This window comes from Acomys minous (assembly GCF_964271855.1).
Source record: "Acomys minous genome assembly, chromosome: 4".
Classification (NCBI taxonomy): Eukaryota; Metazoa; Chordata; class Mammalia; order Rodentia; family Muridae; genus Acomys; species Acomys minous.
In genome coordinates this window covers 42,295,399-42,320,950 of record NC_140486.1, presented here as the reverse complement: position 1 = coordinate 42,320,950, position 25,552 = coordinate 42,295,399, and the positions used below count along the sequence as shown (strand labels likewise).

The 25,552-nt window shown below is 39.2% G+C and overlaps 1 protein-coding gene across 1 annotated transcript; it reads right to left on the bottom strand.

Annotated features, from left to right (window-relative positions):
- Positions 1-10,306: 10,306 nt before the first annotated feature.
- LOC311596904 (serine protease inhibitor Kazal-type 1-like) lies at positions 10,307-17,580 on the bottom strand. Its single transcript, XM_084780827.1, has 4 exons — positions 17,477-17,580; positions 15,424-15,455; positions 13,463-13,569; positions 10,307-10,428 (listed from the first exon to the last, which is right to left on the bottom strand). The coding sequence occupies exons 1-4, from the start codon at positions 17,529-17,531 to the stop codon at positions 10,383-10,385; spliced, it is 240 nt and encodes a 79-aa protein (XP_084636953.1). The 5' UTR covers positions 17,532-17,580; the 3' UTR covers positions 10,307-10,382.
- Between the last annotated feature and the right edge of the window lie 7,972 nt (positions 17,581-25,552).

Below are 25,552 nucleotides of genomic sequence, written 5' to 3'. Positions count from 1 at the left end.
TCTGCCAATAGGGATAATTTGACTTCCTTCTTTCCAATTTGGATCCCGTTGATCTCCTTTTGTTGTCTTATTGCTATGGGTAGAACTTCAAGAACTATATTGAAGAGATATGGAGAAAATGATTAGCCTTGTCTGGTCCCCAATTGTAGAGGAATTTCCATGAATATTTCTCCATTTAATTTGATGTTGGCTATTGACTTGCTGTATATAGCCTTTATTATGTTTAGGTATGCACCTTGTATCCCTGATCTCTCCAAAACTTTAAACATGAATGGGTTTTGGATTTTGTCAAATGCTTTTCTGCATATAAGAGATGATTATGTAGTTTTTTTACTTTCATTTTGTTTATATGGTGGATTACATAAGTGAATTGCTAAATATTAAAAAATCCCTGCATGCCTGGAATGAAACCTACCTGGTCATGGTGAATGATATCTTTGATATGTTCTTGTATTCATTTTGCAAACATTTTATTGAGTATTTTTGCATCAATGTTCATAAGAGAAGTTGAGCTGAATTTCTCTTTTTTTTGGTTGGCTCTTTGTGGGGTTTATGTATCAACATAACTGTGACCTCATAGGATGAATTTGGTAATGTGCTGTCCATTTCTATGTTTTGGAGCAGCTTGAAGAGTATTGGTATTAGCTCTTCTTTGAAGGTCTGGTGGAATTCTGTGCTGAAATCATCTGGCCCTAGGCTTTTTTTTGGTTGGGAGTCTATCAATGATTGCTTCTATTTCTATAGGAGAAATAGGACTATTTAATTTGTTTATCTGATCTTGACTCAATTTTGGCAAGTGGAATTGATCAAGAAAATTGTCCATTTCCCTTAAATTTTCAAATTTTGTGGCATATATGCCTTTGAAAAGGATCTTATGATTCTTTGTATTTCTTTGTTGTCTGTTGTTATGTCTCCCTTTTCATTTCTGATTTTGTTGATTTGGATAGTGTCTGTCTGCCTTTTAGTTAGTTTGGCTAATGGTTTGTCTATCTTGTTGATTTTTCAAAGAACCAGCTCCTGGTTTTGTTGATTCTTTGAATTGTGGTCAGTTTCTAATTTATTGATTTTTTTTTTACCCTGAGTTTGATTATTTCCAACCACCTACTCCTCTTGGGTGTTTCTGCTTCTTTTTTTCTAGGGTTTCCAGATGTGTCATTAATTTGGTTATGTGGCAAGTTATTTCATTTTAAAGGCACTTAGTGCTATGAATTTTCCTCTTAGCACCACTTTCAATGTGTCCTACAAATTTGGGTATGTTGTTTTTTCATTTTCATTGAATATCAGGAAGTCTTTAATTTCTTTATTTATTTCTTCCCTGACCCAGGTATCATTAAGTAGAGAGTTGTTTAGTTTCTATGTATCTGTAGGCTTTTTGTTATTTCTGTTGTTGTTGAAGTCCAGCCTTAGACCATGGTATGTGATAGGATACAAGATATTATTTCTTTTTTTTCCTTGTATCTGTTGAGGCTTACATTGTGACATACTATGTGATCAATTTTGGAGAAGGTTCCATGGGGTACTGAGAAGAAGGAATAATCCTTTGTGTTTGGATGAAAAGGTCTGTAAATATCTGTTAGATCCATTTGATTCATAACAGTTGTTAATGATGTTATTTCTCAGCTTAGTTTCTGTTTCAATGACCTATCCTTCAGTGAAAGTGGGGTGTTGAAGTCTCCCACTATTAATGTGTGGTTATCAATGTGTGCTTTAAGCTCTATTAATAGCTCTTTTACAAATATAGGTGCCCTTGTATTTGGAGCATAGATGTTCAGAATTGTGATGTATTCTTGGTTGATTTTACCTTTGATGAGTATGAAGTGTCCTTCTTCACCGCTTTTGATCAATTTTGTCTGAAAGTCTATTTTGTTAGATATTAAAATGGCTACATCAGTTTGCTTCTTGTGCCTGTTTGCTTGGAATATTTTTTCCAGCCTTTTACTTTAAGCTAATGTCTTTCCTTGTGGGTGACATGTGTTTCTTGAATGCAGAAGAATGTTGGCTCTTGTTTGTGTATACATTCAGTTAGTCTGTGTCTTTTTATTGAAGAATTGAGACCATTGATGTTGAGAGATATTAATGACCAGTGGCTGCTAAGTCCCTTAATTTTTGATGGTGGTTCCAGTAGAGAGTTTGTGTGGTTATGTTTTTGCGATGGTGTAGTTTTCTATTTCCAGTGTAATTTTGGTTGTAACTTGTCCCTTTGGGGTGGAGTTTTCCTTCTAGTAACTTCTATAGAGCCAGATTTGTTGATAGGTGCTGTTTGAATTTGTTTTTGTCATGGAGTATTTTGGTTTCTCCATCAATACTTATTGATAGTTTTGTTGGGTATTGTAGTTTGGCCTGGAATCTGTGGTCTGCTAGGGTTTGCAGGACCTCTGTCCAGGTCCTTCTGGCTTTTTTGGTCTCTGCTGATGATTTGGGTATAATTCTGATAGGTTTGCCATTGTATGTTACTTTGCCTTTTTCTCTTGTCACTTTTAATATTTTTCTTTGTTCTGTATATTTTGTGTTTTTATTAGTATGTGGCAGGAAGATTTTCTTTTCTGGTCTATTTTATGGTGTTCTGTAGGCCTCTTGTATGTTTGTATGTGTCTCCTTCTTCAAATTGGGGAAATTTTCTTCTATGATTTTGTTGAAGATATTTTCTGGGCCCTGGATTTAGGGGTCTTCTTTTTCCTTAATGCCTATTATTCTCAGGTTTTGTCTTTTCATGGTGTCCTTGATTTCTTGGATTTTTTATGTCTGGAATTTTCAGATTTAGCATTTTCTTTGATGGTTGTTTTGAGTTCTATGATTGTATCCTCAAGTTCCAAGATTTGTTCCTCTATTTCTTGGATTCTGTTAGAGAAGGTCACCTTTGTGTTGCTTGCTTTCTTCTCTAAGGCCTCTTGATCCTGGTTTTCTTCTGTCTGTGCCTTTATCATTGTTTCCATCTTCATCTTCAGATCTTGAACTGTTTTATTGATTTCCTTCATCTGTTTGTGTTTTTTTGAAATTCTTCCAGTGCCTCTCTATAGGTGTCTTTTACATCTTCAACCTATTTGGGTTCATCTTCCTGCATTTGTTTACAGATTTTATTCATTTCTTCCATTATCATCCTCATTTCTAAGAATTTGAGATCGTTTTCTTGTATTTCTATTGTGTTTGGGTTCTCAGGGCTGCTTTCTTTGAGATCTGGAATCTGGAGATGCTGAATTGTTTTGGGTTTTATTGTTTGCATTTTTACTCTGTTCTTTAGTCATTTTGCTTTCTCTGATGTTGGGAGGTAGCTTCTGGTGTCCTTTACTGGTCATTGAGTGTGGATAGTTGGTGAGTGATTTATAGGTCACATAGCTTTGCCTGTGGGTATCAGAGAGTTCTTCCCTGGAACAGTCAGGTGACCTGGTTTCTGCTCCTGGGGACTTTGCTCTACACCTTAGGTGTCAGACTGTGTCAGCAAAGGTAGGCTTCTGCCTGGTGCCTTTCATGCTACTGTTGTGATTCAGACCAGCTGTATAGGGTCCCAGACTGCTGGCAGAGCATGCTGTGGCTGGGCAAGTTGCTCCCAGCTGCCTGTGCTTCCCTGAAGCTATGCAGTGAAGTTCCTGCCCATGTCAGACCACTGCATTGTGACTGCCTTTCAGACCAGAGTATAGACACCTCCAAGGCTGTCCACCTTTCATGAGAGTTTGGGAGATTCTGCTGGGCCAGGGGAACTGTCCAAGCTGGGTTCTGTCTGCCTTAGTCTACAGGTTCAGTCTGTTGCATCGGGGTCTAATCTGGACTTGTTCCGCGGGCTGCACATGCTCTGACTGGACTATGTGGTCTCAGCCGCCTGAGGTTCCACACGGTCCCAGGTCCCTCAGCAGACTGACGTGGTATGGGTGGGGGGTTACAAAGATATATTTACCCATTTGCCTGAGACTTCTCCAGGCCAGGAGATCCGGTATTCCACCATCCCGCACACTGAGTTCAGGCTTTATAAGCTGGCTGCAGTCTGCAGGTGTATTCCATTCCAGTGTCTGGAGAGTGGGCTCAGGACCTCCATGGGCTTTTGCTTGACATGGGGCTAGGCCTGCCTGTGGTCTGCACTGTGTGGGACCCCACTCACCTAGTGTTTTATAGTTCCAGCAATCTGTGGATTCCAGTCAAGTCCCTGGTCTCCATGCAGTAGGTCAGATACAGTGCATGCTAGGCACTGCCATCTTGGAACTCTCACTTGAGTTTTTCATCTTAGCCATTCTGATATGTATAAGATGGAATCTCAGAGTTGTTTTGATTTGCATTTCTTGCATTACTAGGGATATTGAGCATTTCTTTAAGTGTTTCTCAGCCATTCAATATTTCTCTGTTGAGGATTTTTTGTTTAGCTCAGTACCCCATTTTAAAAATTGGATTATTTGTTTTTGTGTTGTTTAATTTCTTGAGTTCTTTATATATTTTAGATATTAGCCCTTTGTCCGATGTAGGGTTGGTGAAGATCTGTTGACAGTGTCCTTTGCCTTATAAAAGTTTTCTGTTTCATGAGTTCCCATTTATTAATCATTGATTTTAAAGCCTGGGCTATTGGTATTCTGTTCAGAAAGTTGTCTCCTGCACCAGTGAGTTCTAGGATCTTTCCCACTTTTACTTCTAACAGATTTAGTGTGTTTGGTTTTATGGTGAGGTCTTTAATCCATTTGGACTTTAGTTTTGCACACTGTGATAAATATGGATCTATTGATATTTTCTGCCTGTAGACATCAAGTTAGACCAGCACCATTTGTTGAAGATGATGTCTTTTTCTGTTGAATGGCATTGGCTTCTTTGTCAAAAATCAATTGTCCATAGGTATGTGAATTGGTTTCTGGGTCTTGAGTTAGAGTCCATTGATCAACTGGCCTATTTAAAGGCCAGTGCCATGCTGATTTTACTCATGTTGCTCTATAGTACAACTAGAGATAAGAGATGGAGATTCCTGTGGAAGATCTCTTATAGTACAGGAGTGTTGCAGCTATTCTGGATTTTTTGTTATTTTACATAAGTTGAGAATTGGTATTTCAAGATCTGTAAAAAAAATTGTGTAGGTTATTTGATAGGGATTGCATTGAATCTGTAGATTGCTTTTGGTTAAGATTTTTAAAATATAAGTCTTTCACTTCTTTGTTTAGAGTTACACCAAGACGCTTTATATTATTTGTGGCTATAATAAAGGGTGTGGTTTCCCTAATTTATTTCTCAGTCTGCTTGTCATTTGTATATAGAAGTACTACTGACTATTTTTAGTTAATTTTAAGTTAATTTTCTATCCAGCCACTTTGTTGAAGGTGTTTATCAGGTGTAGAAGTTCCTTGGTATAATTTTTGGGGTCATTTATGTACACTATTATATCATCTGTGACTAGAGATACTTTGACTTCTCTTTTTCCAATTTGTATCTCCTTGATCTCCTTTAGTTGTCTTACTGCTGTTACTAAGACTTCAAGTACTATATTGAAGAGATAAGGAGAGAGTAGAAAGTCTTGTCCGTTTGCCTGCTTTAAAGGTTTATTTTTATTTTATTTTATTTTATTATAAATGTGTGTGCCCTTGTATTTGGGACATAGATATTCAGGATTGTGATGCCCTTTTGGTGGATTTTTTCCTTTGATGAGAATGAAGTGTCCGTTCCCATCTTTCTTGATTAATTTTATTTGGAAGTCTATTTTATTAGAAATTAGAATGGCTACTACAGCTTGCTTCTTGTATCAACTTGCTTGAAAAATCTTTTTCAAGCCCTTTACTCTCAGGTAATGTCTGTCTTTGTTGCTGAGGTGTGTTTCATGAATGCAGCAGAATATTGGATCTTCTTTCTACAGCCATTCTGTTAGTCTGCATCTTTTTATTGGGGGAATGGAGGAGGTTGATATTGAGAGATATTAATGACCAATGATTCTTGGATCCATTTATTGTTGAGTTGGTGGTGTTTGTGTGTGGCTGTGCCTGTTTGGCTTTTGCTGCTGTGGGATTATCTATATACTGTGTTTTCTTGGGTGTAGTAGACCTCCTTGTGTTGGGGGTTTTCCTTCTAATATCTTCTATAGGTATGGGTTGCTGCATAGATATTGTTTAAAATTGTTTTTGTCACAGAATATCTTGTTTTCTCTATGATAATTAAAAGTTTTGCTTGATATAGTAGTCAGGGTTGGCTTCTGTGGTCTCTTAGTATCTGCTGCACAGTATCCCAGACCTTTCAGGCTTTCATGGTCTCTGTTGAGAAATCAGGTGTAATTCTGGTGGGTCTCCCTTTATATGTTGCTTGACTACTTTCCTTTGCTGTTTTTATTTTATTTTTTCTCTCCTTTATTAATTTATTCTTGTTACATCTCAGTGGTTATCCCATCCCTTGTATCCTCCCATTCTTCCCTCCCTCCCATTTTCTCCTTATTCCCCTCCCCTATAACTGTTCCTGAGGGGGATTACCTCCCCTGTATATGTTCATAGGGTATCAAGAACATTATGATAGGCAGATTTGGGCACAGGGGTCCCACTCAAACTAAGGCACCAGCCAAGGACAATAAAGGCAGTAAACCTTAAACCCCTACCTAGATCTAGCCAATGGACAGAACACTCTCCACAGTAGAGTGGAGAGTGGGATATTACTTTCTCACATACTCTGGTGCCTCACCTTTGACCATGTCCCCTGGAGGGGGAGACCTGGTGGCACTCAGAGGAAGGACAGCAGGTTACCAAGAAGAGACTTGATATCCTTTGCTGTTTTTAATATCTCTTCTTTGTTTAGCAGATTTAGTGTTTTGATTATTATGTAGTTGGAGGAAATTTTTTCCCCTGCTTTATTCTATTTGGTGTTCTGTTGGCCTCTTGTATATTCAAGGGCATTTCTTTCTTTAGGTTGGTGAAATTATCTTCTGTCATTTTCTTGAAAATATTTTCTGGTCCTTGGAACCTGGCATCTTCTTTTTCATCTATTCCTATAATCCTTGGGTTACTCTTTTTCATGGTGTCCTTGATTTCTTGCATGCTTTGTATCATGAATTTTTCTGCTTTAATATTTTCTTTGAGAGATCTATTGATTTCATTTATTGTATCTTCAGCCCCTGAGATTCTCTCCTCCATGTGTTGAATTCTGTTGATGACACTTACATGTTCAATTCCTGATCTCTTCTCTAAGCTTTCCATCCTATGTTTTTCTTAATTTGTGTTTTCTTAATTGATTCAAATTCTGTTTTCATGTCTTGATCAGCTTTACTCACTTTTTAAAGCCTGTTTAATTGTCATTTTCTGTTTCTCCTGGATGACCTCTCTTCATTTGTTTGTATTTTCCTGTAATTCTTGGAAGGATCTATTCATTACCTTTTTTTAATTTGCAAATAACGGTATAAACATAGCTTTAAGGTCAGTTTCCTGAGAATCAGCTGAGTTTGAGTGTCTGTTGTTGTCTAGGTTTTCTGGTAGAGCCATGCTGTCCTGGGTTTTTCTTTGTGTTTTTTTTTGTTGTTGTTGTTGTTGTTGTGTTCTTTCCCTTCCCTTTAGTCATCTGCTGAGGGGACTCTGGTTTTCTAATCTAGCAGTTGAACTGGCAAGTCCCTTAGGAAGGTGGCTTTTTTGTTTCCTGGTTTGGCAGCATTGTCCTCCTGGAGCTAGATTTGTCTGATTTCTACCACGTCCTCTGAATACTTGGTCTCCTCATGGGGATCATCAACAGAGGAAAACAGTGTTTTGGAGGCCAGAATGTTGTATCTGTTTTCCTGTGCCTATCATCTGTTCCTCAGCAGGCGTGCACTGCTCCAGTATTCACAGGAGTGCAGAGTGCTCAAGGCTTGTAACTTCTGGAACCAGGGGATGTGCAGATAAAATGGGGGACTGCTTCTGCTCTCCAACTGTTCAGTCTGAGAAGACCACAAGTCTTTGTTTTTTATTATCAGCCAGTTCATTCATCAGTTTTGCCAATCCTCTGTTCCCCAGGGGGCCTGCACTCACTCCAGTATTTGGCAGAGTGCAGGGTGCTCAAGGTTTGTGACTTCTGAACGAGGGATTGTCCAGCTGTGATGAGTGGTTTTTGCTTTCAGCTAATTTTCCTTCATTGAGTCACTCTTGATAGGTTTAAGTTTTATACTCTTATCAGTGTTGCTAGTCTTTCTTTTAAACATGTTCTGGTTTATTAGACATTCCTTTGAAATATAAGTGTTAGTATTCTGCTTCTGTCTGCCTACCTGTGATATGATTGCCTACCTTCTATGGTGGGGTGGCCCTGCCCAGATATCTACAAAATATAGCCCTATCTCACCCCTCCCTCTTATTCTTTCTCTCTCTCTACCTTTCTCTTATAGTCTTACTCTTTGTATCTGTTTCTGTCTCTCTCTCTGGTATCACTCCCTCTTTCCTTCTGCCCCCATGCTCATTTAATAAACTCCCCCAAAACATAATATCTTACTGCCTTATATCTTATTTTAATCATAAAATTGATGCCTGTGACTGTGAAATGAAATGCAGAGTACCATTCTGTTGTCTAAATTCCTTCCTCTAATTCCTGCTCTTCCACTTTCCATGCTTGCCTGGAGCAACCCATGAGGAAGCCTTCCCAGCCAGCTTTTCAAGACTGCCACTGAAACCATGATTCTAAGCTGAGGTAACTTTCTGCTGCTCCTATATCCCCTTAGAACCAATGCAGATCACAGATTCTTTGCTCTGCTGCATGTCTGGGCCCCTCAGCTGGCCAACAGCTCTATTTGCAGCAAACCTCAGTGTGGACTAGCAGACTGTCAAAACTTTTATTTTTGGAAAATAATGCTGACTGCAGAGTGTGACTAATTTTAGGTCCGTCTGAGTAGAGTGACTTTACACTGGCTGTGTCCTGCCAGCCGACATGTAGGTACCCTCTCCACAGCTATCCTCATTCCACCCACCAACTGGGCGCATCTCTGTGTTATTAGTGCTGTGTTGGCTACACAAAGCCTTAAAGGAGAGTGTCAGAAAGACAAACAAACAAACAAACAAAAACAAGTAGACTACCACAGTTGTCACACTTCTCTGGCTGCACTGCACAGCCTGAGTCACTACAGCCTTATAGGGTTTTAAATCAACCTGCCACTGGTTCCTCAGAACAAGTAGCAGTTGCCATGTTGGTTCAGAATGGAGGAAGTGGAACATTTTCCTTCTGTGCCATTTTGAGGGCAACCACATGTTTGGCTGCCATCTTTGTGAGGGGCAACCACATGGCTAGTATCCCTCTTTCAGACAACTGGGTGACTACCCACAATCTTTCTTAGGGGCAGCCACATGGCTAGCTGCCATCTGTAAGGGTAACCACATGACTGCTGCCTGCTTCTATTGCTACCCTGACCCCTCCCCCTTTCCCACTGCAGGTTTGCCAGCTATTCACTAGAGATGTGCATGCACAGTGTCTAGGTCCCACCACGGAAGGCCAGGGGTGAAGTCAACTTCCTCCACACAGTGACTGGCTCCAGGCCTCTGACTGTGGACTCTCAGCTGTGCTAACTTGGTTCATTGTGGGCTGAAAGAATCAAATACACCTGGCTCTCAGCTAAAAAGCCTGGCTTCCAAATAAAATTATGTTCAAATAAAAATTTCTGCTCAAAAAAAAAGTAAGATTGCTTATTGGGAGTGTTTTTACCCTGATGCAAAATATTTTTGTTTCTAATTTATGTCTTTACTAATTCCTAGACAGTATTTGGAGGAGCATAGGGTGCTCGACGTTTCTGACTTCTGACCTGGGGGTTGTCTGTCAGTGATGAGCGATAACGGTAGTCCTTTAATTTACTGAAAAGATCCCCCCACCCCGTTATGAGGGTTTTTACTTTCCACTAATTTTCCTTCTTTGAGTCACACTTCATAGGTTTAAGTTTTCTACTCTCATCAGTGTTGCTAGTCTCTCTTTTAAACATGTTCTCATTTATTACTCATTCCTTTGAAATATAAGTACCACACATAGAGACAGAATATACATGCCTGCCTTCTGATGGGCTCAGGGAGATGAACCACGAAGGATATATTCAAAATTATGTCTTATATCTGCTTATAATTATACAAACAAAGAAAACGTTTGTGTGTGTGTGTGTGTGTGTGTGTGTGTGTGTGTGTGTGTGTGTAGTGCCAAATTTCAGATGGGTCCAATTAGACTGGGCAACTTTCAACATTCAGTGATTAAATTAATATTACCCTCAGACTTCCTTAGTGATTGGTGGCCTTCAAGTGTCCTCTATATCCCAGATAAGATGATAAAGCCATCTTGCATTCATAACTTGTCTAATCTGGGTCTTTCCCAAGTTCCCTGTCCTTGATATATTCATCCACGCTTCTGAGCAGAAAGCTTAGAGAAGAACAACGTATTTTCAGATGCATTTATTCAACAAACAGGTTAGCCACACATCATGGCAGTCTTAACAGAGTTCAAAGTCTTGACTTTCAGCAAGGCCCATAATGTTTAACTTGGACAGGAACCTTGCGATCCCTGTAAAAGAGATGTAAGAAAAATAAATAATGGTCAGCTTGAAGTTTATTGGTACAAGTAAGTGACTATGGGAGAATGGCAATGAAATTTAGAAATAATTCTACTTTTCTTTAAAAGACAAGCCGATAATTTATTCTCAGTTTTCTCTTTCCAGAACTCATTTATTGATTCTTATATTCATTGAATACTTGTTACTTTCTATTATATTCAGAAGGGCTGCAACAGAGTAGAAAAGTGCCTCTCAGTACCGTTCACAGACCTATTGGGGAACCCTTGAAATTAATCTCAGATCCACCACTGCTCCTTTTACTACTGATGCTGTGAACTCACTGACCAGGTGGCCATCTGAGCTGTTGGTGGGCTATGGCAGGGCTTCCTATTTCTTTACCATTTCATCTCAGAAGATGGGGGCTTGAATGTGTCAGGCCATCAGATTCCCATGACAGTAACAAATATTAAGGTCTTCTTTAAGTAAAATTTTCTCTGCCCTTCCTATGTTTCCTTGACCAAGCCAGTTTCTTCCACAAAAATAAAATGTCCTTCAATTCTGGGATTGTTCCTTAGTTACAAGACTGTTTCTATAGTTCTCTCTTTAGTAATTGTTTCCCTGACCATAGTGGCATGCAACAAATTTTCTATTTTTTCTATTGTTGGAAAAGATATGATACCTCTATTTTCACATGCGCATTTTTTGACATTTTTCTTTATTTTAACATTAACTTATGATAGTGTAAATTTCAAAGTCACGCACATGAGCCCATTACCCACAGCTGTGCTGTTCACTTTGGTTCACTCTGCTCATTAACCGCATTTGCTTATTTAAACATAAGAATTTAACAACATTAAAATTTTAGTTTATTGCTGTACTATCTGTGTTTGAGAAGCAATGACATAGGGTCAGAAAGCATTCTGGCATCGGAGATTCTGCCAGGTTCCCTGGATAGTTGTTCAGTCTCTGTGAGCCCCTATGAATCTAGGTGAGTTGATTCTATGTCTTTTCTTGTGGTGTCCTTGACCTCTGTGGCTCCTACAATCCCTCCTTCTTTTCAGGATTCCCTGAGCTCCACCTAATGTTCGACTGTGGGTCTCTGCATCTGTTTCCATCAGTTGCTGGATGAAGCCTCCTGATGATAACTGAACTAGGCACCAATCTATGAGTGTAGCAGAATATCATTAAGAATCATCTTATTGGGTGTTTTTTCCAGCTGTGTTTGGTTCTGTCCTAGGTCTCTGGGCTATGTAGCTCTGGGTCCTGCCCTCCAGGCAGTGTCAGGGGTAGGTTCCCTGTAGGACATTTAATTTCAGTAGAAACAAATGCACTATATAAACCTTAGAACATCCATTACCTTTGAGAAAGCCAAGTTTATCCCTAGACAATAAGTGTTATTTCAGAACACAGGGTGAAATGCTGCATGTTCAGACAGCTGAATGTGCCACTTACATTTACATGCATTAGACAGAATTCAATGGCCAAATTGCAACCAGTATGTTTAAAGGTCAAAGGAGTGGAAGTTCTGCATTTTCACATATTTTTTTTAATGCTTCACTCTAAACAGAGGCCTTTGAACTTTAGGCCTTATGCTTGGAGAGTTCAAAATCCTTGGGGTCTGGTGGACTCTGCTCCTCCCCATGGAAGGAAATACTAGTACCTGACCTCAATGTCAGTATCATAGGTCATGAGAAAAATAGCAAGTGGTTTCACATATTCTTTCCACAAGGTTCACTTGTTTCTTTGGACCTCCTGAGCATGGGCCTCAATCTGTAGCTCAGGTGGACAGGTGAAAACAGACTGACTTGAAACTAAGGTCTGTTATGCCTAAATCTGCTGTGTGGGAGTAGCAGGCATGCACTATCAGGCATGACATCATTTACACACTGGGTGTACACTTACCATTAAGCTAAATGCCTAGTCTTTGGGGTCTAAAATGTCTACAATCCTGAATAAACGATGAGACTTTTCCGAACTCATTTGGAGCCATCCCTGAGGAGAGTTTTCATCATAGAGAAGAGATTCATGCAGATGAATAACGACAATTTATAGTCACTTGAACCTGAGCCAAAGTCTTTAACATCGAGTCTATTCTAGAAAATCTAAGGGTTTTCTGTCACCTGTGGGATCTCTGTGGTTCGGTTGAAGTTCAGAGCCTCTTTAAATGCATTCTTTCTGTTAATCCTTTCTTTGACCTCCCAGTTAGAGGATATCAGCATTTTTGCTTTGGTCATGTAACATTTTACATTCTTGTTTCTGGCAATTGCCACAACTTATAAGAAGCACTTGTATGCACTCATGAGCATTTGTTTGCTTGCTTTCATTTAGCTTTTTGGTTTTTTGTCACAAACATATGGAAAAACATGGAGGGCCTAGCATAATGACCTGCACATCTGCTTGGTCATAGTGTGAGAGAAAAATCGTGACATCAGTTTGTCTCAGTGTCCTCAGCCTGATTCCTGTTCCCCAACATCAAATTCTTCAGAATATTAAACTTTGCTGAGGTTGGCTCTCATACCCATGAATACAAATGCTACAAAATGTATTTCGGTTCAATTAAAACTATGTAATTCACATTTGCTAATTTGGGGGAGCACTAGAAAATGCAATATCTGCTATTGTAAATAATTAATTTTTTAGATGAAAGCTATTTTGTACATATAGGCTTTTTGAAAATCTAGACAATCAATTGTATAGCTAAGAAAACTGATGTTTAGCTTGCTACCATTGGCACAGGCTTTTAATCCCATCACTCAGGAGGCAGAGACAGGTGAATCTCTGAGTTTGAAGACAGCCTAATCTACAGAGTAAGTTCCAGGACATCGAGGGCTACAAAGAAAAACTCTGTCTCAGAAACCAAAAGAGAAAAAGAAAAGAAAAAAGAGAAAGAAATGAAAAATGGAGTATTTATTATCCAAGCAATTTTAATTATACCAAATTTATGAAAACAAAAGATTTATTTATTGAGCTAGGCTTTAACAGGATAACATATACGAAATTCTAATGATAAGTAACTTAAGTATTTAAAAAAGAACATCATCTTACTTGTTTTGACTGCGCAGCAAGCATTCATTGGAGTACTTTTTTCCATCAGTTCCACATACAGGGTTATATATCATGGGACAGGCTACAGGTGCATCCTTATAATTAGTCTAAACACAGAATTAAATAGTCATTTCATACCAGTTCTAATTGTTTTGGTTTTTAATAAAATACTAGTGTTGTTTAAGATTTTCTCTCAGTTTGGATAATGGCACTGGGTATTGTATAAGAAAACAATAACAGAAAGAAGGAGAGAAATCTACCCTGACATCAGAAAATCTGAGTTAAAGTCAAGTTATATCCTTACCTAGTTATATGACATCATGTGTCTACTAGTTTCTCCTTTGATCTCAGTCATTTCATCAAAAAAAAATGGGAAAATAATTGTTTCTCCACTTATGTCATGATGTTCTGGTGAAGTTTGATGAAAACAGGAAGATAACACCAGTGGCTAACAGTATAGTCTTCCTTGCTCATGGGCACTTGTTTTCTTGTACATGGGCTCAAGATGTTGCCAGAGCTTGGATTCTTGAACTGTGTTTTTAGGAAAAGCTGACTATTGTTAAATGCCTCTTATAGATCTCTGTCCTTTTTTTTTTTTAAGATTCTATTATTATGTACACAGTGCTCTGCCAGAAGAGGGCATCAGATCACATTATAAATGGTTGTGAGCCACCATGTGCATGCTGGGAATGGAACTGAGGACTTCTGGAAGAACAGTGAGTGCTTTTAACCACTGAGCCATCTCTCCAGCCTCTCTGTCCTATTTTTTTATTCATAATTGCACTGGAAAACTCTCACTGCTTAATCAAAACTATCAGTTATCCATTCATTGCTCTTTACTATAAATACCTTGTAAAGTTGTCATTTACACGCTTCCTTAAGGGAAGAGCCAGAAAGTGATGAATTCAGCCAAAGTCACATATCTAGTGATTCTTGGTCCCTGAATTCAAGTTCCTCATCAGCTCTTCATTACAGGACATCATCCCACCTTCTCTGTTTTGCTAACATTTATTTACTCTTCATGGACCAATATGCCGGAAAACTTTTTTTCATCCCTCTAACTAGGTTTGCTTCTAATGGTGCTAGATTTTTTCCATAATACTTATCAATGATGCAATGATTTATTCCCTATAACTTCAGATTCACCAACAGTTTCTTCCTGGGTTACATGTAATGAGATGAAGGGCACTTCCTCCTCTAGTCTACTTAGGAATTAGAAGCAATGAAAGCCAACATGGTCAAGTCAGGAGCAAGGGCTACTTGGAATCAACATAAGAGCTTCACTCGAACTACTCGACCCACAGTCAGCCCTAGCATATATATAAAAATGTCCTTCACAGCATGCAGTAGACAGATGATGGGTGATTAGTGGGCTTGTCTTTCAACACAGCACCATGCAGGATGGGGAGGTGCTCTTGCATCCTGCCTTCAGCAATTGAGATTCCTTACTATTTGAGCCCCTAATCCAGACTTAAGACTAAAGTAAGAAGGTAACTTGCTAGAGTGTACTTCTTTATTTCCTTTTTCTGTCAAGGTCTCACTGGGTAGACCAAGCTGACCTCAAGCCTGGTAATGCAGGCTTCTGAGTGCTTTGGATTATAAATATACACCACCATGCATGTTCATATCTTAGATGTACTTTTACTGAATTGAACAATTTCAGCATATATGTGTAATTGGAGAATTAAAAATTATAAAATAAGGCAGGCAGTGGTCATGCACACCTTTAATCCCAGCAATGAGGAAGCAGAGGTAGGGTGATCTTTGTAAGTTTGAGTCTATCCAGGTGTACAGAGTGAGTTGGAGGACAACCAGAGGACACAGAGAAAACCTGCCTCAAATAACCAAATTAACAAAAAACAAAAAAATGTATGTATGTATATATATATGTATATATGTACATATATATGTATGCATATATATATATATATATATATATGAAATTATCAAATTCTCTTTACCTTTTGCTGCGTTGTGTCAGCTGTAGTGCTACCTAGAAAATATAAATCAGATGTCAACCTGGATCCCAAATAAAGAAGCCAGACCTATCCTCAGGTACCAAAGAATACAGTGTCATATGACCCTTCTGCTCCATCATGTACATCCCATTGCTCTAATTTTCATGACTTTCAATGACACCATTGGGGTGTTTTTTACTCTCTGTCTGCTGAGATCTTGAATTGAATCAAGGAAAACTTTGATTGTTACTGAGTACATCAATTTGATATTTTTGGAAATTTGGCTTACTTCCTTGAGAATGGAAATTACGTACTCAAAGTTTGAAAGGTTTAGGCACTAACTATTCAGTTACCCTTGTAATAACCCTCAATGTTGTCTCTGCACTCGGTAGAATTTTCATTTCAGTCAGTGAATTATAAATATCAGTATATCAAGGTATGGATAGCAATATGGGAAATAGCCATCGAGTCTTCTCATGTAATTAAGTTTCTTTTGTAAATAATGTCAAAACTGGGGCTTTTCTGCCAACTCACTACCAGTTCTCACAGAGCTTTTTCCCACAAGTGCATTATACTGGCTGGCAATAGGGCCAACTTGTCTTTCATGTATTTACACAGTTCTGCAAAGACCCCTGCCTACTTCAGAAAACAAGTCTATGTATACGTATCAGAAAGCATATGATACATGTACAACACTTAAAGATATAACAACAATGAAATAAAATTGAATTTGAAAGAGAGCAAAGAGGTACATGGAAAATTTTGGAAGTAAGATAAGAAAAAGGGAATGATGTAAATATATTATAATGTCAAAAAATTACTTTTAAAAAGGCAGGTGGTAAGTGTGAATGTGGCTACCTTTACTAGGAAAAGGAGCCTTATCTGATCACCCCCACAGGGAAATGTTTCAAACTGAATTTTCAGTCAGTGAGCTCTGAGGCAATGAGACAGATCTCTGGGACTCATCAGAGGAAATGCAGCTGCTGGGGCCCCTGTTGGTCCAGAATGCAAATGAGTGTGACAGTTGAAGAGCGGGGCTCATTACAGGTTTGTAGTTGTAATTATTACTAGGTGTGAGGTGGGACAAAGGCCCTTTTGCTTCCATAAATATTTATCTAAAACAGTAAACAGTGCTCTTCCATTTCTCAGTAAAGCACACATTTGGCTGTCATCAAAATCTTGTCTGAATCAGTTAGAAAACGAAGCCGATTTCAGTCATGAGCAGAATTATCTCCTAACATGCCCTCAGTAACTTTGGGAATTCTTCTATCTACTCAAACATGATGTTTTCTCTGTACTAGTTCTACAGATTAAACATAAAACTTTTCTTTTTTAAAAAAAAGATTTAGTTATCTGCCTGCATGTACACCTGCAGGCCACAAGAGAGCGTCAAATTACGGAGGTAATCCCCCTCAGGAACAGTCATAGGGAAGGGGAATAAGAGGAAAATGGGAGGGAGGGAAGAATGGGAGGATACAAGGGATGGGATAACCATTGAGATGTAACTAGAATAAATTAATAAAGGAGAGAAAAAAAAAGATGATTGTAAGCCACCATGGGGTCAATGGGAATTGAGCGCAGGACATCTCAAAGAGCAGTTAGTGCTCTTAACCTTCAATCCATCCTTCCAGCACCAAAGGTAAAGCTTTTAATCACTCAAAATACCACTCATTCTGTGCAACCTAAATGATGATCATTGTTATTTATTTTATGTAATTTGCAAGCATTTAAATTTGGTAAACTAGCCTTGGATTTACTGAGTATAGTAGCAATTTCAGGATTTAGAAGGGTATTTGCAGTGAAACCATTTCTTCTCTACCATATCAGTGTAGTTGCAGCCTTACCTTTAGACAGGGCATGTCTTACCAGAGCTTCATGATGTTAGAAGTAACTTCTTTCTGTAATTTTCACTAGAAACACTTTTGCTTTTCGCCCCCATGGACTTCATTTCAACTCTGTGGCAGCAGCTAGCTAGACTATCTAAGTTTCCAGGAGGTATAAAGTGACAGGTCAAAATTCTTTTAGTAATTTTTGAAGAACATGCAAACACTCCTACCTGGGAAAGTGAGCAGCGCCAAGGCAGCGAGAAGAAAGACAACTGCCACCTTCATGGTTGAGGATCTGGGTGCAAAGGTCAGGAGGACTCTGCAGGTGCTTCTCTTCAGACATGAGGAGTGGTTATATAGGCAGATGGCAGTACAGGCTCCACCCACTGTGCTGGATAATAGGTGTCTTTGGTTATTGATTGACCCTGTGTGGCCTCCAGGCTGAGAAAATGATACCTGAGTAGAAAACAGGGCTCTGGAAAGGTTAGACCCAAATACTGCCAGGAAAAGCTAGTTATCTTGATCCCGGACATCCTCCCAGGTTTGGGAAAGTCTCCTCCCTTCCTGAGCCTGCTTTTCTTATCTGTAGGTGAGATGAAAGGTCTTGTCTCCTCTGTAGTTGTGAATGGATGAACAAATGTGCAGACCTCCAACCCATTTTCCACTATTTCCTTTCTCTCCATTCTTCCCTTTCTGACTTTTGTTTTTTTGCATCTCTCTCCTTATGTGATGTGCATTCATTAAGCCCTGATAGGCTGGTGGCAGGCTGGGGTACAAGAGAAGGAGGAGTCAGTTCCCTGTGTGCTGTGTCCTGGGGCTGTGTGTCCTTCAGCGCATTGCATGCCTCTAGAATATGAGTTCACTTTCCTATTGCCTGAACTGATAAATTTGTGCATTAAAATAATGGCAGTAACTAAGTCAATGGCTGGACCCTTCTCTAGCCCATATGTATCGAGCGAGTGTCTACCATCCCTGGTTGCAATTGTCTGTTTTCTCTCATGTTTCTGTCTTGTGAGTAGAGCTATTCATCACTTTGTTTCAGTCTTGACTTTTTCACATAGGGTAAGTTGTTTTTGTTTGTTTGGGGTTTTGGGTTTCTGTTTAGAACAATAAAGACAACATATTTTGGAGCAACACTCAGGAAGGGCTACTGTCCTCTTAAAGCAACTTAGGACTTAAAAAAAGTTTGAAGAGCCTTTGTCACAGAACACAGTACTTTCTGTGTTGAAGTCATATGGTTCCCCTTTATAGCATCATTGTGAAACTGGAATTTGATACAAATATTGACATTTTAGCTATTGTTACAGAGTAATTAAATCACTGCCTGACCTTGGGGCCTGGCTTCTGTCAACATCAGGACCTTTAGAAGAACATCCAGTACTCTTAAACACTGAGCCATGTCTTCAGCCCATTTTTTACTTTTATGGACCAAATATGGTGGTTGTTTCATTTTATTTTTCATCTAGCAAAGTACCTGAAAATATTGGATATGTAACAAATATTTGCTCAAAATACACATTCAGTAACATCTAAATATTCTAATTTTTCCCAAGTACAAATGCTTATGTCCTGTTCATTCATGCTTTTTTAGTCTTTTTCATATGGTATTCAATCCTTGTTCATTCAAGTTTTGATATAATAGAAAGGAATCATTGCTTCTACTGTCCACAAACATGTTTTGCATGTTTGGAATACAGATATGTTTCTTGCCACCATGAAGTGTTGGTTGAAGCAGTAAAGTTCTTCCTTTTTCTCTAATGGCATCAGCTGTGTAGTGGCCATATTTCTGACAAGAAAATTTCAACAGCAACTGTTAAAGTAGAATCCTTACTTGAGACAGTTATTTCTTTTGTTCAAATAAAGTAAGGGGATGTCTTGCAGTGTGGGAGAGGGAATTGTCTGGGATGTTGTCCTAGGAATTCTTTAAATACTACTAACAGCAGGTAACAGCATCTGTCTTAGGCTTGCTGATCCTAGAGTTTGGGTGGTGATTTTCACATCCTTTGGCTCTGAATCTGAGGGGAAATGACATTATAATGAGTAGATAGAGAAAACTATGAAGAAAGAATGATCTATTTCATGGTGGTGACGACTTTGCACTTATGCTTCTCTTGTGACCCGTACTTCAGCAGTCCTCACCTGTGCCTTGGAAACATCTCACTGCAGTGTGAATTCCAAGTAATTTTGTGACTCTGAATCATACAGTGTGGGATGTAGTTCTGGTTAGAAATTGGTCGTGGCATTTGGATGACAATGGCCTTTTAGTGCACAATGTGGGAGACAGTGAAGAAAACCTGTGCAGAAGACAGGCCTGGCTTCAAGACTAAATCAACCATTTTATCTATCAGGTGACACTATTTACTCAGAGACAAAAGTACATGCCAGTATGTATTGTTTGCTAGAAGAAAACTCTTATAATGTGTGCATAAATATTGCATTAAGATTTTTTAAATTACAATTTCTGACTGGTAATAATATTTTCCTTCCATGGGTTAGAGCTATGTATAATGTACTCATTATTCTATAAGGGAAGCTTCATATGCTCAGGGCTTAGACAGAGTAACTGTTTATTATCCCTTGGATGACGGAACACGCTTTGACCGGAACAACCCTGATATTCCTCTGCCCAGTGCTTGGTCATGTTTAGAATGTTTGCCTTGCTTAGCCTCGAGGAAACCTCTTCCCCTCCCCCTTTTTTTTACCTCTCTGTGTACATTGGTAACTCAACCAAACATATGAGCTACTCCCCACTGATGCAAGAACCAATATGTACACAAACAAAGAAGGATGACAACCCTTAGGAGAACTGTTTTAATGCATGTTGGTAAAACGTTCTGAAATTAGAATGTTGGGAAGGCACTTGTTGATTTCCCATCCTGAACTAAGGTTAGCCTTGTAAGGATAAAGGAATCCTAATGTATTTGATGAAGCTTTGACACAGCTGAGTCTTTCTGATGCATGTTTGTTGAGACAGGGTCTCCTATAACAAAACTTGTCCCCACATTATATAGCTAAGGCCTGTCTCAAACTACTTATCCTCCTGCCTCCACCTCTTGATTTCAGGGCTTATCAATATATGACTTCATGCCCTGATTAACTCAGATGTACCTTAACATCATTATTAGTTATTATTCAAGTAACTTTATAACTGTTCTCTCTCTCTCTCATATATATATTCATATGTATATGTGCCCATGCATCCCATGCAGAGGTCAGAGGACAACCTCGGGTGCCCTTTACATCTAGGCTGACTGGCCTTAAATTCCAACAATTGTCATGTATCTGCCTCCATTCCTGTGCTGGGACTGAAAAGCCTGTATAAACACATCCCTCTTCTATATGGGTGCTGAGGATACGACCTAAGGTCTCATATTTGCGAGGTGCGCTCTCTTGCTTTTTGGACAATATCCCAGGTCCCATCCGTTTACTTAAATGGCACTCTGTTTTGTTGCGCTGCTTCCTGTGGAAGTAGCCCCCACCCCCAATTTTTTTCTTAGACCTGTGTTTCAAAGTGTGGAAGGATATCTGTGGTACTTGATTGAATCAGTAATGGTTTTGTCATTTCCTGGTCTGTCCTGGCCGTTTGTAGTTATTGCTTTGTAGTGTTCATGTTGACCACATTATTCTCATCGTCTTTACAAATGTAACTACTACTGGTGAAACAACAATTCTGTGGTACTTCATTTCCATATCTTACTGCCTGTGGCACATTTATTCCCAGGTTAGGTTGAAGAAAACAGTGGCAAAAGAATTTCAATTCTCTCCTTTCTGGCTGCAGAAATCAAACAGAGCTTATACAAAATTGAGCTTAATGACATGATCAAAACACTGGCTTAGGTATCAAGAAACATGTTTCCTGTTCTTGACTTGTCACTGACAATCTGCCAGATTTAAAAACTATATATTTGTTTGTACTTTTACATGCGTGACTGCTTTGACTGCATCTGTGTATGTATTTGCCTAATGGACAAAAGAGGGAGTCAGATCTCCTGGGACTGGAGTTACAGGCAATTCTGAGATGACATATGGGGGTGCTGGGAATTGAACTGGGTCCTCTGCAAGAGCAGTAAGTATTTTTCCTCATCAAGGCATCTCTCCAGCCACAACCTGTTCAGGGCTTCAGAGGTTCACATTATTCTGCCAGCTTGAGTTTCCCATGTACATCTGTTATTAGCACCTTCTAATGAGATACATACCTTTCACAGGCTCCATGACACTCTCTGAAGAAAACAGGTGGGTTTTTTGTTTGTTCCTTTTTTGTTGGCTTTTGTTTTTGTTTTAAAAGTTTTTTCAAGACAGGGTTTCTCTGTGTAGCCTTGGCTGTCCTGGACTTGCTTTGCAGACCAGGCTGGCCTGGAACTCACAGTCATCTGCCTGCCTCTGCCTCTCAAGTGCTAGGATTAAGAAAATGGTTTTCCATGTAGAATCACATTTAGCAGTATTTTCATTTCTCTTTGTTAAACTGTTTACCCATCATGAAGGGAATTAATTAATTATGGTGGATGATGTCAGTAGAAGTTGCAATTGAGCTTTATAAAACATGGACATGGAGATCATTTTCAATGCTCAAAACTACAACTTTTCTCTGAATGCAATACAGTGTTACCTTTGGTGTGAGGCATTTGGCCACACATGTGTGGGTGAACATTCTCTACCTTTGCTGAGATACTGGAAGGGGATGTTAGCCAGGAAGGAAGGAAATTAATGGCCACTGCTGATGTCTACTTCTGGAACATCCTTTGCACAATATGGCTGTCACTGTGCCAGCTTCCTCTGACTCAAATGTCATGATCAGTAACATCCTGTTACACAGGGAGTGAAAGGTTGTGCAAGGAAGACAGATTTTCGAAGGGAAAATTCTCTAAGTTGGTGGTATCTGTTTTCTAAATTGCTGGCTATGCCTCAGTTGACCCGCCCCTCCTAGATGCCTGTCCTCTGCTATGCTTGTCTCACTATCATCCACATTTGTTGTCTATCAAAGAACAGTTTTGAGTGGCTTGATGGGAAATAAATCAACATCAGCCTTTCAGGAGGTGATAAGGAGCCATGAGCCCTTGTAACTAATTGTAAGGTTAGAGATGAAGCAGTGAAAGGGGCTTTAAACGGGACCAATGTTAACCAAACCAAATGGAGCCTTAACATCAAAAGATGGTGTTAACTATTCATTCCTATTCATTCCTGACTTATAGGAGGTAAAGGGGGAAATGCTAAATATATCCTCCTTGATTAGTGCCAAATGTTGGGATACTATTTTTATACTCAAGGTCTACATCATCAATGGAGGAGTATAATATTTCACCATTTCTATAAACACACACACACACACACACACACACACACACACAAACACACACACACTAGCACAACAACAAAAAGGACTTTGGGTACCCAAGCCTCCCTTGTTCCCACCTTGCCCAGGCAAATGTCTTTCACTTTTATCCTAGTAAAGCTGTAATCTTTTTTTTTCTCTTTCTCTTCTTTTACCTACTTTCCCCAAATACTGCCAAAATATCTAAGTCAGCTTGCCTGTCACTCCAGGTATTCTCTGTATGTCTGATGTCTTGACCCAACAGCTGCTTGAGGATTTCTGTGTTTAGCCTGATTCTAGACCCACCCCTCTCCTTTCACCATGCCCCCTCCTCCTGGTGGCTGCCCAGAACTACAGTTCACCCAGTTTTCTATAAAATTCTCATTGTGTTTCCTTTCAAGGCTGTTTTAAATTTTCTTAATGCACAAATCTAAGAATCTTTTAATGGATTCCATGTGCCCTGGTGACACCACCACCTGAGACTTTTTGATCCTGGGACTTTCTATTCATATAATACCTGCTGGCCCTTCTGTGCTCATGTTGTCCTTCACAATTGCATCATCTTTGTCAAAATTGTGCACAGCAGGTGATAGTGATCCTACAACTATGGTTTTTTTGTTTTTGTTTTTTTGCTATTGCCGGAATGTTTTTGACACTGTGAAATTTGATAAAGAATAAGGGAAGTATACCTCAGCCTATCCCTCAGATAATATGCACTTATCAAGCATCTAACTACAGTTGAAATAATTCTTATTGTCTTCCTTGGGCTTGCTTCTTAAAGATGATAGTGTGGATAACAGTGAGATGAGCATAACATGGACAGGCATCAAGGAGGGGCTAGTGTACTGAGATATATGCACAGATTGCTTCAGATGCTTATCAGACATTTGTTTTATGGATGTTTTGAACCTGTTGCTTGCTTTCATTAAATGATTACTGCAAAACACACAAACACAAATTGTGTTGGCCCAGAGGAATGGAAGAGTATGCAGTTGAAAACTAAAGCTCTGCATTTAGCTTGGGTTAACTCAGATTCTGATGCCAAAGTCAGTTTGCTCTCATTGTTTTCTTAAGGGCAAATTAAACTTAAACAGGCTGAGTACACAATGGGGCAGGAGATTGAGTTATATTGTTTTAAATGATCTCAGATATTTTGTTAGCTTGATTACAAGACCTGACAAACTTTAGTCTTCAGAACACACTGTTATGAAAAAAAAATCTACTACGAGGTTGAGGGGATGCAGACACATTATTTTTTAAGTCTAAACATGTGTTAGCTGGCCATTTCAATATGGTGTTTGAGTATCTGCAGCTGTCTCTAGCATATGTTCCTCCAATGGCATCAGATAGGGTAATAGTCATATTTCCGACTCTTAGACTGAGGTTTAAGTATTATGGCTTTAGTACTGGTCATCAACCCAAAATGTAATACTTCAGGTAATGAGGAACAGTGGATCTCAACTCAGAGCTGACACCTCCGTGAGTGACACAGTTCACTAACTCTGTAACTAAGTGCAAAGGTAGATGAGCCAGTGACTGGGTCTTACAGGCTGACAGCGTGAATACTGTTGTTCATTTTTCCTGACACCAACTTAACAAACAAAACTGCAAACTGAACATAGTAAATTTAGTTAGTTATTATTCCATCTTGGCCATGTCCTGAGTTGGAGGCTGCTCAGTGATTCTTAGTGACCTTTAGGTTAAAACAAATAGTATTAAGATTAAATACCAGTGTGTTGGTTGGCCTGAAACCCTCACTGTGTTTCTACACCAAATGTCACCCTGAGATCAAGACAATTTTTCTCCTCTTTAGTAAGATGTAGGAGGAACAAAGGTTCTTTATCCTTGAAGGTGTCTATTTATTTACATTCTACTTAGGGATATAGTCTTTTTACTTCCCCTTTGTTCTTTTGAAACTGACATTTATCTAATCTCTGACCTCAGAGGAATTCTCCTTGCCTCCTTGATACCCCTTCAGATATTTGTTAATAATGCCACAGCCCACCCTGACTTCTCCCTTCCTTGAGAAGACCTAGTCTAGCCAGCACTCCTCATCTGACATTGTCTTAAGCTTTTTCACCTGCAGTGTGTTCTGCTCTACATTGTGATTCTGAAGAGGAACACTTCTCCAGAGCATGAAGTGTTCACATATCATTCAGTAACCATGATGATTGATGGGGTCTAAAGTGCATTAATACTTTCCTGAAACTTGATATTTTTACTTACCTCATGCACAGACAGGACTTTGGCATTTTTTTATGCCTATGTTGTTTATGAGTGGCTGATCACTTTGCTCTTAGTTCTGTTCTTTTGCTGATGTACCACAAAAAGGAAGCATCTCAACCTCCCTGCTTCCTTAGTATGTGGAGACAGTAACCTAAAGCAAGCTTTGCCTGTTTTTGTTTTTGTTTTTGTTTTTGTTTTTGTTTTTGTTTTATAGAGACAAGGTTTCTCTGTGTAGCCTTGGCTGTCCTGGACTTGCTTTGCAGACAAGGCTGGCCTCAAACTTGCAGTGATAATTCTGCCTCTGCCTCCCAAGTGCTGAGGTTACAGGCCTGTGCCACTGCACCCAACTTTCCTAAAGTGAATTTGCATCTAACAAGTTTTATCTATATCTCATATATTTCAGATGTTGTTGGAAGGAATATATTAACTTCATTTTCCTGAAACCAGAGAGATGGCGATAAGGAATAATGCTCATTTGGAGTAGAGCTCTACAGGGAACGGGAGCCTGGGCATTGCTGAAAGGAGACGTGGTTTAAAGGGGTTTGGGATGCGACCAGAGTAGATTTGATGACACTCACGAGTCTCAGTTCCTTCTTCTCCCATTCACACTCCATCTTTGTGCACATCCCCACGATGAAGCATTAAATTGAGAGTTCTAATTATTTATTTCTCTTCTCTACTAGACTAAACTACTGGATGTGAAGAGTTTAATTTCCATAATCAAATATATTACCCAGTGCTGTGGAATGACACTGTGTGTGTGTGTGTGTGT

What these genes read in the sequence shown, in the direction of transcription:
- LOC311596904 (XM_084780827.1), bottom strand. Translation starts at nt 17,531, where the DNA reads ATGAAGGTGGCAGTTGTCTTTCTTCTCGCTGCCTTGGCGCTGCTCACT. An exon ending in CTGACACAACGCAGCAAAAG is followed by an intron (nt 13,570 to 15,423) that starts GTAAAGAGAATT and finishes TTCTGTGTTTAG; the next exon opens with ACTAATTATAAGGATGCACC. An exon ending in TTGCTGCGCAGTCAAAACAA is followed by an intron (nt 10,429 to 13,462) that starts GTAAGATGATGT and finishes TCTCTTTTACAG; the next exon opens with GGATCGCAAGGTTCCTGTCC.